Here is a 15,864-nt window from a genome sequence, read left to right as displayed (position 1 = left end):
CATGTCCTTAAACAGGGTCAGTCAGTCCACTCAAGTTAACAACATGTTAAAACAAACCATGTGTATGTAACTGTGTGTATAATTTCTTTATTTTTACATTCTAACCAGCTGTTTATGGAACCTCTGAATTGCCTCTGCTAAATCCTTATTTATCGTGAAATGGTTTGGAAAAGTACAGGCCTAGCCTATTAAGTTTAGCTTTTTCTTTAGTTATTACTTTAAAATCCACAAAATAACTAAAAATGTACCTTGTAATTTTATAGATCCATTTAATTCTGGAATGTCATGTTAATGTTTCTTAATAGTAGACATCAATTTCATAATCTGGAGAAGGTGTATAGTCCCTAAGAGTAACATAGAAATGCTTGTAACGTCATTTCATATTTCTTCATTACAAGCCATGCTCAAAATGTGGTTTCTCTCAGTTTTACCATCAGACTCTCAATATTCAGGAACATGACTAAAAGCATGTACATGAAAGAATAGCAGTTAACAACTCTGGAAGTAAAGAAGCAGGAATAATGAGAATCAGGCAGTGCATTTATTGAGGTACATTTTCAGGCAGCCCTAGGATTAGTGATTAGACATTTATATAAACTCAATATTTGGAAGGATTCTATCAATTGTTCTTTGTATTTAAGCAGCAAAGGGCACTACTAACTCCTAAAATATAATGTTTTTTAATATCTATTTATTTGGATGGGAGAAAGTTTTTATATGTGCACTTTCTAGTTTCTGTTTTTATTTTGGTAATTATAGAGCAGTGGGAGCCTTTTAAATGTTATATCCTAAAATTCTGTGTTTATAGTAAACTTTTACAATGGCCAAGAGCTGAGTATGTTTTGCCAAATATAATTTGTGCTATATTATGTATTTAAACTCTGCTTTTATTTAATAATAAGATAACTTCTATAAAATGAAGCAGACTCTAGAAATTTATTTTGACTTAACTGGTTGTTGGTAAAATTTATCTTTAAGAGGAATTAGTTTGTGTCCCATGTATAGCTGTACAGATACATCTAGGTATGACATCAATTCCTATTTTTTTTAAAATATATTTTATTGATTTTTTACAGAGAGGAAGGGAGAGAGATAGAGAGTTAGAAACATCGATGAATCAGCTGCCTCCTGCACACCTCCTACTGGGGATGTGCCCGCAACCAACGTACATGCCCTTGACCGGATCGAACCTGGGACCTTTCAGTCCGCAGGCCGACGCTCTATCCACTGAGCCAAACTGGTTTCGGCCAATTCCTATTTTTTGATGTCTAAACTTGAATGGTGGGATTACATGTGATTTGTGTGTATATTTGTATGTTGTCATGTATCTATATGGTAAATAGTGCCAGTTTCTTTCAGTAGCACTGAAATTCCGTGTTGCGTGATATTTCTGTGTGGTATTGGGCTTACTTGTAAATGCATCTATACATAACATGTCTTGTAAATTTTGCATGCTACACTAATCTGTTAAATCTATCCCCTCTTCATTCAGAGCGTGCTGTCACGGTCCTTTAATTCCAATTTCACTGCTGTAAGCAGCTTTCACTGTGGCAGCTCTAGGGACCTGCATGGCAGCCAAGGCAGTCTTGCCTTTTGTGTTGCAGACGGAAGAGGTTCTGGTGGGCACATTTTCCGAGTGAGTACCTGCAGTAGACCAGTACTTTAGTGCACAGAGAGAAATAAACCCCACATTTTAATGTTTTAACGTTTCTGGAAAATAAAATTTGCTGTGGGGTTAGGTATCTTGTTACCTCCCAGTTCCACCATGGCTTAGTGCTAAAACTTGCTGCAAAGCTGATTTAGTCGTTATCTCTTAGGTTTCTATGGTCATAACTAAGGATGTAGTCAACTCTTTTTATGTAAAAATGGGTAAGCAATAGAAATAACTGAGAGGGGTTAAAAATTATTATTTGTAGTGCTTTCTCTCTTGAAACTAGCTTGCTCTCCCTAAACTCAAGATTTTAAGACTGTGCCATATGTAATCCACAGAGGAGTTGTGGGGAGCAGTAGTTTTCATGTTAGTGATTGAGTATTGGCCAAAAAAAGCACTAAGAACTAAGTGGAACTAAGTTTGATCATAAGTAGCTAAATATAAAAATTGAGGCTGAGAAATTGCAATAAGTACAATGAAAAGACAAAACCCAAATTCTTTATTACCCACATTTCAGCCATAGTCATTCGTGGTGAAAATGAAAGGTTTATTCTTTTAATAGTGAAAGGATAGGGTGTAAGAATAGCAGAGAAGGAGAAAGAACAGAACAACTCTGGCCTGGCTCTGTTTTAAGATTTTCTCTTCCTAACAACTTGAGGTAGTAGCATAGCCTCCAAATAAATATTTCCTCTGCCCCTCTCCTTCCATCCTGAAAAGACCTTTCTCCCTTATGACCTTATTTTATCCCCTCCCCAGTTTTATTTCCATATTGACTCTGCTTACTTTGGGGTGCTTTGCTTTTTCCTGAGCATCTACTCTCCCCATCCTCACCCCTTCTTAATATACTCCTGATTTGTTCTAGGATAGGAGCTTGGCTCTGACTGTGTCTCACCCATCTTGCTTTGCCTTCTGTCACCTGACACCACTTGGTTTCTATGTTATGTTATAGTGGCAGCAATCGTTTTGTAACTTACCAAATTGAAACAGGAAGAGAGAGGGTTCTGGCACTATTATAGCTGAAGTCAAAGTAAAGACAGGGGCCTTTATTAACTCAGGGGTAATCTTACAGTCATCTGGAACAATTGTTCTTTACAAATTCTTACACAGTAATATTTTTTGCTTGTTATTCTTAAATTCAGAGCCTTTGAGTCTGTTGTTGCATTTTACTTTTTCAATTATAATATACTTGTTCTTTTAAAGATTAAATAAACATAGTTGTACATTCAGGCTTGACTTTAAACTTAAGCTATGAGCTAAGTTGATTTTTATGCATTCTGAAAGCACAGCTGAAAATGGAGAAGAAAAATAAAGTTTTCATTTAATTAAATACACAAAATTAGACCAAAGTACTAAAAATGCTAAGCCATGGTTTGAACTAGCAATTAACTGTACATGATAGATCTGTTGCAGATACAGTTTCTAAGATTACATTATAAACCCTTGGGTTTATATGTATCCTATGGCATGTCATAATGAAGTAGATTCAAATTATTTTCGACATGATGATGTAATTTGCATATTTATATTGCTACCCATGTACTATTTTGAAAGTAAGTTTCTCTAGTTTTCTAAAATATAGCTAAGTGTATTTAGAATGAAATTAAAATGAAAATTTTAGGTATCTTGTATCCCAGTATATTTATAAGAAATGTTCAAGATAATGAAATTGCGTCTACTTTTAATCTAAAACTATCAGTGAGATAAGCTATAATATAAGGGTATCACTTGACATATAAAAATAGGAATTCTGGTTAGTTAATTTTAAAAGCATTTCCCCAAACCAGTGCTTTTGAAAATATGGAGCTGACTAATATTAGTATGATAAAATTAGGGTAAAATAAGTTTTATTTAGCGGTATGTTTATTGGTACTGCTCATCATTTAAAAGAAAATCCTCGGTGATACTATGCTGTTGAAAGAACATCAGGTAATTATTTTACCAAAAAACTTTTTGTGGTGCTCAACAGGAATATATTTTAGTTCCTCTTAAAATTTGGGACTCTTAATTGGATTAAGAGTGTGGCTCAAAGTGTTACAGCTAGCTGTTATTGTAAATAAAACTAAAAGCATTATAAAGAAATAACATTGTGTATCTGTATATATGTTTTATATATTACAAGAACAAACAGCCCTAGCCTGTTTGGCTCAGGGGATAGAGCGTTGGCCTGCGGACTGAAGGGTCCCAGGTTCAATTCCAGTCAAGGACATGTACCTGGATTGTAGGCTCAATCCCCAGCCCTGGTCAGAAAAAAAACAACAAAAACATTTTGCCATTAACTTTGGAAGATGACTAAAAGTGCTAGTTTTTTTTTTTCCAGTAAGAGATGTAATTGGCATAACATTGTATTAGTCCAAGGTATATATCTTGATAATTTGATATATGTATGTATATATTGCAAAATGATTACAATGATCAGTTTAGTTAACATCAGTCATAAAGGTACTCAGATTGATGGCAGTTGTGATGTTAATGTTTCATTTGGTTCTTCATCTTTCTATAGCGCTATTTTTTCCCTAATCTCTCAAGTGTCATCATCATTTGGTTGTACATCTTAAAGATCATTATTTCTTTATTTTTTATTTTCCCCTAATTTGAAGCATCCCCAGACATCCTGTCCAGGAGATCCTTGTCAAGATGATATATTCATTTCAGGACAGCACAACTACTCATCAGCTACACTTAGTCACAAAGATGTTCCTCCAGACAGCTTGAAAGTAGGTGCTCAGGAAATAAAGTGGTATCTGTGAGCTTACTATGTTTGTTGTTTTTGAACTAGAAATAGCATAGATGCTTTAACACTGAAAATACTTTTTTGAGAACTTTCCTTCCTTGCTTAGTTATTAGTAAGGATTTATTTTTAAAATAATTGAGAAATGGAAAATTGTATTCCGCTATTTTTCAATTTATTCCATGATTTTTTCCTACACTAGTGAATTATTTTGTTGTATTATTTTGTATGTCTATAGTATCACCTACTTATTTTATCATTTGAATCAAAGGGATTTTGGCATTCGTGATAAACCTATTTGAAGAGTTAAACTTGAACCTACCTTAAATTCTTCATTTGAAATTGTTTTATTATTACCAGAAGCATATTAAAATACTTTAAATGTAACTAAAAGTAATTAGACTTTTATATGTGGTAGAATAGATGATGGTTTATTATTATTAATTTTGTAGCTAAAGCGTCACTCATTTAGAAAGTTTATTTTTCTGTCACCAATGCCAGATAGATAATTATTTCCTCTTATTTTTTTTTTAAGATATATATTTTTTTATTGATTTCACAGAGGAAGGAAGAGGGAGAGAGAGATAGAAACATCCATGATGAGAGAGAATCATGGATCGGCTGCTTCCTGCAAGTCCCCCACTAGGGGTCGAGCCCACAACCCGGGCATGTGCCCTTGACCGGAATCGAACCTGGGACCTTTCAGCTTGCAGGCCAACGCTCTATCCACTGAGCCAAACCGGCTAGGGCGATAATTATTTTCTTTAGTACTCTCTTCTGTCCTTTCTCTTAACTAATTCCATATCCTAGTATAACCAGATATAATTATGAAGCATAGTTATATATGATATAAATTTTTATATTGTTCTTGAGAGTAGAAACCCAGCCACATAACATTTAACTTCATACATATCTGTCATTTTTTGGTTTTTCTTTTAGTTGAGCTCTGTTATCCAGTTTTGTTTTTTCATTTTAAAATCCATTGTATGGTTTAGGTTGCTGAGTTTGTTTTATGCTTTTTATTGCACTGAGCCACCTGTGTATTATACATAGCTTAATATATTACCCGAGTACGTTTAACATTGATGTAGAAAGTCAGGCACTAACAAGTATCTGGGTGTCAAGGAGCCTTAAGAATGGGTCACAAGTAATTATTGTCTGGAGAATTCTCCACAGGAGAAAAGTATTGAATTTGCACATAGGAAAAAAATGATATAAACATGGAGAAAAGCAAGTGCTGTCTACCGAGTTGTGTGTAAGTAATAAACAGCACAACTACTTAGGTACTCCTGGGCGAACTAATTGCTTCAAATCTACAGTGATCGAGTGGTAAATACCCAGTAAAAGACTTTTCAGGAAATACTGACATCTTTGTGCTAATACCATCTGTCATTAAACACTCGCATATGTTTCCAGTCCTCAGAATTAACTAGCTTCTCAAATATAAAACAGTGAAAAACAGGACTCTTTTAAAAAGTGAAAATCATCTTTACCAAAGCAAGGTTTACAAAGAAAAGCATTTCCAATTTTTCTACTTTTGGATAATTTTTAGGGAAATAGGGTTCAAATATTTCCCTCACAATTTTTCTATGATTTCCATGTGGATGAGGTCATCTTTTATTAATAATCAACAATGATGTTTTAAGTAACTGAATAGCTTAAACATTTATTTCCTCTTCCAATCAGAATCTCTTCACATGCAAATATTTACAATACAAATGTAACCTTATTTGCCAGACAGGTTCCTCACTAACAGAATAAGCTATTAGCCAAATGCTACAAGGTGATTTTAAATTCAGATTTAATCTCTAAAAATGAAAGGCGTTAAAACAGCGTTAAAACAGCCGTGGGCAAACTACGCAGTGGGCCGGATCCAGCCCGTTTGAAATGAATAAAACTAAAAAAAAAAAAAAAAACCTTTCCCTTTTATGTAATGATGTTTACTTTGAATTTATATTAGTTCACACAAACACTCCATCCATCCTTTTGTTCCAGCCCTCCGGTCGAGTTTAAGAACCCATTGTGGCCCTGAGTCTAAAAGTTTGCCCACCCCTGCGTTAAAACAAAGATAATTCTCTTAAAACACCAAAATAATCTCAAATATTTTGTTTAGCATGTGAAAAGTAAAATAGAATGTCAAAGTTTCGTTTTTGTAGTTACTATTCTATGGAATTAATATTTAGAGAGTTTTGAAATTGCTAACTGATACACAGCACTGCATAGCTGAATTGGCTTGTTAATTCTAGAAAGAAAGGAATAAATATAGAAAAGACATAGGCTTAGGAAAATATTCTACCAAAAAATTACTTTTGTTTTAAAGAAAAACCATTGGCAAAGGCATGTTTTATGTGCATGTGAGAAATTAAAGATAGTATAGGAAAAGATACCCTTTTAATGGGCTTACTTAAATTTAAGATTTTTGGCATACTGTTTACCATTTTAACATTTGGTTATGTGAGAATAATAGGTGCATTTATATCAGACAGAAAAGCAAATATTTTAAAATGTAGATATGATTTACTTTCATTTAAAATCTTTGAAAACTCATTCTATCATCAAGCACTCAGGCAAGTTTAGAATTAAAACATAAACGGGGTTTTTTTTAGTGTAAAATTAGAAAAACTAGTATAAGTGGCATGACACTGTGATTTAGAATGTTAACCTCTAGTGCTTTTGAAATGCTCCAAGAAGAAAATCCAATTATTTGTATTAAGACATCATTATTGGTCATTTTAAGACACTTCATGTTTTTCTTAGATGCCTTTGAGTAATGGACAGATGGGCCAGCCTCTCAGGCCTCAGGCAAATTATAGTCAAATACATCACCCCCTTCCTCAGGCATCTGTGGCAAGGCATCCCTCTAGAGAACAACTAATTGATTACTTGATGCTGAAAGTGGCCCACCAGCCTCCATATACACAGCCCCATTGTTCTCCTAGACAAGGCCATGAGCTGGCAAGGCAAGAGGTAAGAATGATCAAGAATATTTGAAATACGAGACTAAGCTTTTAATGTATTTTATAGATTATTTAATTATTAGCAATAAATTCATATAGAATTTTAACATAGTTTTTTTTAACCATTTTGTGTTTAAAGGTCTTGTTTCCTGTTAAGTTTATAAAGTGTTAAACTTTGTGTGTTTTTTTGACTTTATGACCCCAACCCCCATTCTCATTAATTGACATAAGATGTAGTGTTTTAGGCATGATTTTCTTTCTTTCCTAAGGTGGTTATTTTTCCCAAACTGATTGATGAAAGCAGACCTTCTTCAACAATATAAATAGGACATTAAACTTTTTTTAATATATATTTTTTTATTGTTAACAGTGTTATAGATGTCTCCCATTTTCCTCCTTAGACCATTAAGCTTGAATTGGCATGTTGTGGTTTGCTATGGTTATTTGACACTCGGCTTGTGAAACTTGACTTTAGTCTCCAAACTACTTTGAGAATTAAATCTTACAAAGTACTTAAAAAAAAAAGTTGCTAGTCATATAGTCATATATTTTGATAGCTTATTGATAAAATGATATTATTAGAAACTTAGAGAACAAATGCTTTATTCATTTTGGATCTATGGATTGCCCAATAGACAGAGATACTATGTAATGTAGATGTTTCATAAATAGAAACTAATAATGTACATGTTTTATGTGTATGCTATGTCTTTAAGATCCATGTCTAAAAATACAATAGGGTTAACATTAATTGGTTGCCTATTCTCATAAAACAGCAATAGATTAAGTTATGAGCTTTGCTTTATAATCCTAGCTGTGCCGTTAACTCACTAACTCATTAACATAATATTCCATGTCATAGTTTCACTTCATCTGCCCAGGTATTTGTTTTAGATGAATCCCTACGTAGTTATGTTTGTTTGTTACAACTTAATATACCAATACTTAACTATGGATGTTACTGTGTTGCAACTTACCTTATTTTGATATCTCAGATTCGAGTGAGAGTTGAAAAGGATCCAGAACTTGGATTTAGCATATCAGGAGGTGTTGGTGGAAGAGGAAACCCATTCAGACCTGATGATGATGTGAGTTTTATTTATATATTCTTTTAAAAACCCATAAAGTTTTATTCACTATTAATATCTATTATCCTATATAATAAAAGCCTAATATGCAAATTGACCAAACGGTGGAACAACCGGTCGCTATGATGTGCACTGGCCACCAGGGGGCAGATGCTCAGTGCAGGAGCTGCCCACAGGCCCCAGGCCAGCCGAGGCAGGTGCCAGCGGGGGCCCCCCGATTGCCCCCCTGGTCACCCCACAGAGGGAGGCGACTGGCAGCAGCAGTGGGGCGATTGGGGTGCGGGCTGAGGAAGGCAACTGGCGGTGGCGGCAGGGGGCCGGGCCAGTGAGCAGGCACTGCCAGGCCAGCCAAGGCAGGTGCCTGTGGGGGCCCCTGACCGCCCCACCAGTTGCCCTTCATATCGGACTTGATCACCAGCCAGGCATAGGGACCTTACCCATGCATGAATTTTGTGCACTGGGCCTCTAGTACATATGTAAAAATCTAACATGTATTTCTGTAAATCTAGACAGACACCTTTTTATTTCTTTCGGTATTGTTCAGCTTTTTGTTTTGAAATGTGATTGGTTTAATTGTTCAAGGAATATAAATTTAACCAAATATTTCAAATGTTCCTCATACTGTGAAGTGATTTTTAACTTCGTAATTATTTTTCTGTACATCTATAGAAGTAACTTCATCACTTAAACAGAAATAACTATACTGAATTGTCAGAGGCAAAAATAAAAATAATAGAGTTGGGTTGCCCTGCCACCAGCCTGCTCACCAGTGGGTGACAGGTTTGATCCCCACCCCCGCTCAGGGCACGTGTGGGAGGCAACCAATCGATATGTCTCTCTCACATGGATGTTTCTCTCTCTCTCTCCCTCCCCCTTTCCAATCTTTCTAAAAAAAAAAAATCAATGGAAAAAATATACTCACTCCTTGGCTGAGGATATAAAATAATAATAATAATAATAGGGTTGGTTGTCACGATGTTTTCAGAGAAGACAAGGAGAAATCCTTACAATTCAAATTTTTGCATACTGAGAAAGATTGCTTCTTGGTACTCTGTTATTTATGCATACTGCTTCCCATTAAGTAATTTTTTGTTGTTGTTATTAAAGGGTATATTTGTAACAAGGGTACAGCCTGAAGGACCAGCATCAAAATTATTGCAACCAGGTGATAAAATTATTCAGGTAACTAAGATACATCTTTTTATTATTTCCTTTATTTTTTACTTTGTAATTAATCTGCCTCCTCATCAAGAAATTATTAAATGCCTGATTTGAAAATAAGCATTTTATGAAGTTTATCTTTAAATATTTGTGGATAAAAAGAGTGATATTTTCTATAGGCTACTCTAATGCTTTCATAGTTTAAATAATTTCCACCTTGTACTGTGGAAAATCATACTGATACTTTTAATACATGTTTGATATATTTTAGTATTTTATTTTAGTTCAAAAATGGTAACTTCTCTAGAATAAGGTGATGAAAGAATCTTTGTTGTGTTAGGAGAATTAAAGTAGTTAATTCATGGAAGCACTTAGAACTGTGTGTCTGGCACACAGTAAGACCTCAGTAAACATTTAGCCTAAATTATAGGAAGTGTAGTGTTCTTGATCTGTTACCCCTGCAACTTGGTGGCTTTAATCGCATGGTAGTGCATACACACAACACTGACAGCACTGTGTCTTTGACAAATATTCCTGGCATTGGCTGTTATGTAGGAATCATCTGAAAATATAGGTTCCTGGATCCCACCTTCAGAGATTCTATTTTAGTGCTCAGGAGTCTCAATGTTGTTTTCAATTGCCAAAATCATTCTTTATTTTCTGCAAATAAATTACTATGAAATGTTTAGTTTTTTAAAAAATATTTTTCTTCTTTCTTCTAGGCTAATGGCTACAGTTTCATTAATATTGAACATGGACAAGCAGTGTCCTTGCTAAAAACTTTCCAGAACACAGTAGAACTCATCATTGTACGAGAGGTTTCCTCATAAGAACTGTGGACAAAAAGGGGGGGAAGACAGCAAGATTTATTGGAAGATATTTGCAGGGGAAATTAATATTTTGACTATTTTTATATATAAAGAAGAACTCAAAAAAAGTATGTTCAAATTTGTACATTAATGAAATAATGAAACTTGTGGCTAGAGGGAAAGAACCACTGTACAGTATATAGGGAAGACTGTTGAATTCAAACCATATAAAACTTCCTGTTAGGTTTTTTAAAGACATAGTAATCAAGGCTACAAAAACAAACGTATGTTGTTTTTGTATAGATTGTAGATTTATTTTTGGATTTCATATACAGACTGAACTCTGTGCAAGGCTCTTGTTAGCCTTGATTGTAGCCCAGAGACAGATGGCAGAGCTAGCTGTCTCATAGCTTTTATGCCCTTATTTTTATTCAACTGATTATTAATGTTTTTCTGCTGAAACCTTTTTTTTTTTTACTGTGGGCAAGAGATTTGAAGTGTTGGCTTTTGCTATGTGCATATTGAATCGAAGAGTGAGCAGGTGAAGGTGGTGCTGATGGGTTCACTTTCCAAGGCCTGATTAAGTTAATTCCTGTAAAAATCTGAAAGCAAAGAATGAAAAAACAGCTTTCTGTCCATGTGTTTTTATTAATAGAATAATGCAATAAAAAATGTAATGTCTTTTTAAAGAAATAAAAAAGACGATGATTGCATTTTATGAGCTCTACAGGATCTGTACTTGTCATAGACATTGACTACATAAATTTCCTACTGGTGATTCAATTTTCCATTTTTTAGTCACAGGAAATTTTAAACTCTACTGTAGATGTATGTCCATGCTTTTTCTGTGATATGGAAATCCCTTGTTTTCTTTTTTTTTTTTTTGCAAATGATATTTGCGATTTGTTTTATAATTAATACTCCATTTCAATCTTAATTTATAATTTTTATTTTAAGCAGCAAAGGAAACTAAAATGGCCAGTTTTAAGATTGTGTTGCTATGACACAAAATGTAAGAAGATTTAGGAAAGCCTCTTGCTTTTGTTTGGCCTCACATTGCCTTGGTAAAGTAAAAGGAAACAGTACGCATGGAGCTAGGAAACCAAAGCAAGTTTGTGAAACTGGCACAGTGATAGAGCATTGCTGTGGAGGGTTGTAGAGCAAAGGGATGGGTCCTTGGGGCCTACCAGTGTGTAAAGGTGTTCAAATAAAGGGCTGTTCCTACAGGTAACCTTAAATGTGAACTCGACACTTCAGAGTCTTTAAAGGGTTTCTAAGTGTGTCAGTGTAATAGTGTTTTACCACCAACTGCCTTTGTTGTCATTAGTGTAAGAAATTTTGGGTAGAGGTTTATTAATTTGTTTATCCGAACAAAATTTTGTTTTATTTTTCTGTATGTAATCAAATAAAAATTGAATAGCATTCAATGGTAAGAATGAATGCATGGATATTTGGACCATAAAAAAGTGCCATAGAAGACCAATAACTGTTTTTATTCAAGGCTGATCTAGAGCCTTTCATTAGAGCAATATTCAGTTATTGCAATTCATTTTTAATTACTAAGAAATATAATTTTGGAATTTTTAATATGTTATTCTTTGTTCTTCAACCGTGTTTTAATTAAGACTTTTATAGGACTAGCAAAAACAGCAATCGACATTATTTTGCAAAAGTGAGTTAGACTCATTCCTCTTACTAGTCAGAGTAACTTTTAAAAAGATGTGAACTCAAATATTGCACTTCTTTCAAGATGTTATCAATTGGTTATTGTACTGTATAGTTTTAATGTTGATTGAAACCCTTTAACAACTCTTTGTAAATTTTAACTCATTTTTGTTGATTTTCAGTACTATTTACATAGGAATTGATTTTTATGGATATAGTAGAAGAAATGTGCTGTATTTTGATAAAATTCATTTATTGTATGTGTGTTGTAATCTCTAAAAAAGAATGACAAACAGATTCTTTAAGATAAGCCTTGGTGTTCCCTTTATTCATAGTTGATTTTAAACTATTTTAGCATTGTAATTTTACAATGTAATTTCAATATATGTAATTTTACATTGTATTTCACATCAGTTTTATTGATTTAAATCAATTTTTCAGTCATTTTCTGCTTTTAATAGGAATACATAAAATAGATATAATTATTACATTTTCAACTACTTTACCTCGAATTAGATACACAAACTATAATTTTAGAAAAGGAAGTAAGCCACAAAGAACAATTGATTTATCAATGATCTAAACTTAATTGTCTGCTTTTATATTGAAATATTACAAATGCAGGTATTATTATATGCACTAGTATTTTTTCTACTCTAGTTAATTTAAAATATTTTTTAAATGTTCTTGTAACACAAAGTTGAATAAGGAAATTTTGTTACCAAGAGGAGTAACATGATACATGATATAATGTTAAAAACTAATAGCAAAAAGTTTTGCACTTAAAATAATAACTAAAGTTTTCTTCTAAAATATTGGAAAATTGAAATGAAATAACAAGGACTCTTCATTCAAATTTTTGTTTTGGTAATGATAAAGTTTCAAAATTTAAAAGAGTAATAATTCAAATCTTTTGAGGACATAGAAAGGACATTTTTAGTTTTTTTAAAGGTGAGTGATTTACAGTCAAGGCCTACACCCATAACAGACTTTATTTTAATAAGTATCATGTAACAAACCATCAAAACTTTCTTATTTTTAGTAACAGTGTTTAAAATTGACTACCCTAAAATTTTAAACCATTAAAAATGTCATGTTAAGGGTAATTTACTCAGTACAGAATTGTACCCATAAAACTAAAGTTTAACGATTCATTAAAGAATCGTTAGTTTACCAGAACCATGAAATTCTAAAATTCCCTATGTATTTATTTTATAAATTTCTTCTGACCTCTTTAGAATTAAATGTTTATATACTTTTAAAAAATTTAAACACAAATATTGCTATAAATTGAACTAAACTTTTAAGCATTAATTTGCTGTTTAAAAAAAAAATCCCATTAGCAGCTATGTAATATTTTTGTCAACATTTATAAAACATTCCAAATTTTTGTATATATCTAGATTGTTTTAAGTAACCACAGTGACTAGGTAATAAACTAATGCTATTTAAAGTTGTGTGATTTTATGAAATTCAGGGTGAGAAGAATTGTCACAAAGAGAAAGATATACAATTATTTTCTTTGACCACTGAGAAAATCTATTTCTGGGTATGGAGAAAGTGTTGTATTTTACTTTAAAGGAAGCCAGTGGAGTATGAAATATTTTTCAGTTAGTTTGAAATTGGTGATCAATCGAATCTACTTGGAAGGATATTTTTTTCCATTCTTTTGAAATTCTTATTAGCTTATTTTTGTTTAAGGTATATAGATTTCTTATAAAAGAGATACTGAAATCAAAATTAAAATAATTTCATGTTTCATCAAAAGCATAAATACACGTAGTTGATGATGTACAAAGGGAAAAAGATCACTTTTCTTTAAAAAGGTAATATAGATTATATAGGCAGCCAGTTCAAACGGTTAGGTTCAGGAAAGGTTGGCACGTTTCTTTACCTCTGTAAAACTTGAAGCCCTGTGGATAGTAAGCATCATTACTCAGTTTTGGAAAACTCTTAAGAGAATGCTATCTTCTTTTTAGTATGCATTCTCTTTGTGAAGTTACAAAATAAGTTTATGGTCTCCAAAAATATACAGTCCCAACAACATCCAAGCATCTGAGAAACTTTCTAAACAGAGCTTAGGGGAAACACCTCGGTAGAGCTTAGGGAAAACACCTCGGTAGAATCTCCTTGGGGTTTGTTTTTGTTTTTGTTTTGTTTTATTTTAATCTTTATTGTTGAAAGTATTACATATCTCCCACCCTCACCCCCACCCCAGGCCTTCAACACCCTATTGTCTGTGTCCATATGCATACAAGTGTTCATTGGTTGATCTCTTCCCACCCACCTCCCCTGCCTTCTCCCTGAGTGTTGGTGAGGAAGTGGAGAAAAGGGAATCCTTGGGTTTTATGTTCGAGAACAATAAAGCGGTTCCTGAACATTTCCATAGAATTGTTAGGAAAGGGCTGGCAAAAATGATCCTGCTACTATAATTACCTTTTCAAATAAACAAAACACCTAAGGAAAGTTCCGATCTCCCATTGGATTTCACGTGGCCCATCTAAGCTGCTCATTTGCCCTCGATTTAATTTCAGGATCAAGTATGAGAAGCTCATGAATGACCGCTAAGGGAAGAAATCCAAGCTATAAAATTATGTTCCCCAGCCCCACTCCCCTGAATTCAATAAAGCTAATTTTATTTTGCATGAAAATTAAGTCTAGAAATATTTTTCATTACCTGACCTTCCTTTAGTTCCTCCAAAGCAAGGCTTTAGAAACTTATTAATTTTTTTGAGAGGGAAAGGGTTTTTGAGAGGGAAAGGGAGAGAGAAACATGGATCAGTTGCCTCCTGCACATACCCCGACTGGAGATCGAACCTGCAACCTAGGTATGTACCCTCACCAGGGAATTAACCCACAACCTTTCGATGCACAGGACAATGCTCCAACCTGCTGAGCCACCCGGCCAGGGCTAGAAGGATCTTTTTTTAAATGAGCTTTTTTCAATTAATTTCCTTGTTCAAAAACAAACTAAAGAAAAATAAGCTAGCCCTAGCTGTTTTGGTTCAGTGGATAGAGTATCGACCCACAGACTGAAGAGTTCCAGGTTTGATTCTGGTCAAGGAAACGTACCTCAGTTGCAGACTTGATCTCTGGCCGTGTGTGGGAAGACAGCCAATCGATGCATCTCTCTCACATAAATGTCTCTGTCTCTCCACCTCCCTCTCTTTCTCTCTAAAAATCAATGGAAAAGTATCCTTAGGTGAGGATTAACAACAACAACAAATAGAAACTAAACAATGTTATGTGTTTTTACCAAAAAAAAATTTTTTTAAATCACAGGGATCTCTCTCTTTTATTTATTTGTTTATTATTATTTTTTAATATATTTTATTGATTTTTTTACAGAGAGGAAGGGAGAGAGATAGTTAGAAACATTGATTTAGAAACATCGATCAGCTGCCTCCTGCACATCTCCCACTGAGGATGTGCCTGCAACCCACGTACATGCCCTTGACCGGAATCGAACCTGGGACCTTTCAGTCCGCAGGCCGACACTCTATCCACTGAGCCAAACCGGTTTCGGCCAGAATTTTTTTAAAAGTCAGGTCCAAAGGCAGAACCTTATATTTATTACTATTGAATTTCACTTTCTAAGATGGGGTTTACCATTTGTTCCTATTAGGATCTTTCTGAATTGTTCTGCCAGCTAATGAAGTTGCTATTGCTTCTAATTCCTGCACTCCACAAATACGATGCACATGCCCCTTCTTTTCCGTATAGGCCATAGAAAAATGCATCAAGTTTTATTAATAATCCCTCTTGCATTCCAGTGTAGCATTCATAGGTTCTCCACTTTAAACAA

General features: G+C 33.9%; 1 protein-coding gene across 27 annotated transcripts in view; it reads left to right on the top strand.

Annotated features, from left to right (window-relative positions):
• ERBIN (erbb2 interacting protein) overlaps positions 1–13,512 on the top strand; it is a 106,895-nt gene extending 93,383 nt beyond the window's left edge. For 11 of the 27 annotated variants that reach the window (XM_023751311.1, XM_023751317.1, XM_006081393.3 and 8 more), the window contains 6 exons: positions 1,493–1,636; positions 4,249–4,365; positions 7,137–7,346; positions 8,332–8,424; positions 9,532–9,606; positions 10,308–12,364. In XM_023751311.1, coding sequence (XP_023607079.1) covers positions 1,493–1,636; positions 4,249–4,365; positions 7,137–7,346; positions 8,332–8,424; positions 9,532–9,606; positions 10,308–10,415 — 747 coding nt within the window. In that variant the 3' untranslated portion in view covers positions 10,416–12,364. Of the gene's footprint in view, positions 1–1,492; positions 1,637–4,248; positions 4,366–7,116; positions 7,347–8,331; positions 8,425–9,531; positions 9,607–10,307 lie in introns of all 27 variants that reach the window. The other 16 variants (XM_023751337.1, XM_023751349.1, XM_014452261.2 and 13 more) reach the window with 12 other exon arrangements.
• The last annotated feature ends 2,352 nt before the right edge of the window (positions 13,513–15,864 follow it).

Source organism: Myotis lucifugus, unplaced genomic scaffold (assembly GCF_000147115.1).
Source record: "Myotis lucifugus unplaced genomic scaffold, Myoluc2.0 scaffold_0, whole genome shotgun sequence".
Taxonomy (NCBI): domain Eukaryota; kingdom Metazoa; phylum Chordata; class Mammalia; order Chiroptera; family Vespertilionidae; genus Myotis; species Myotis lucifugus.
Note: the sequence above shows the minus strand (reverse complement) of the source record. Positions and strands in the feature narration are given on the sequence as shown.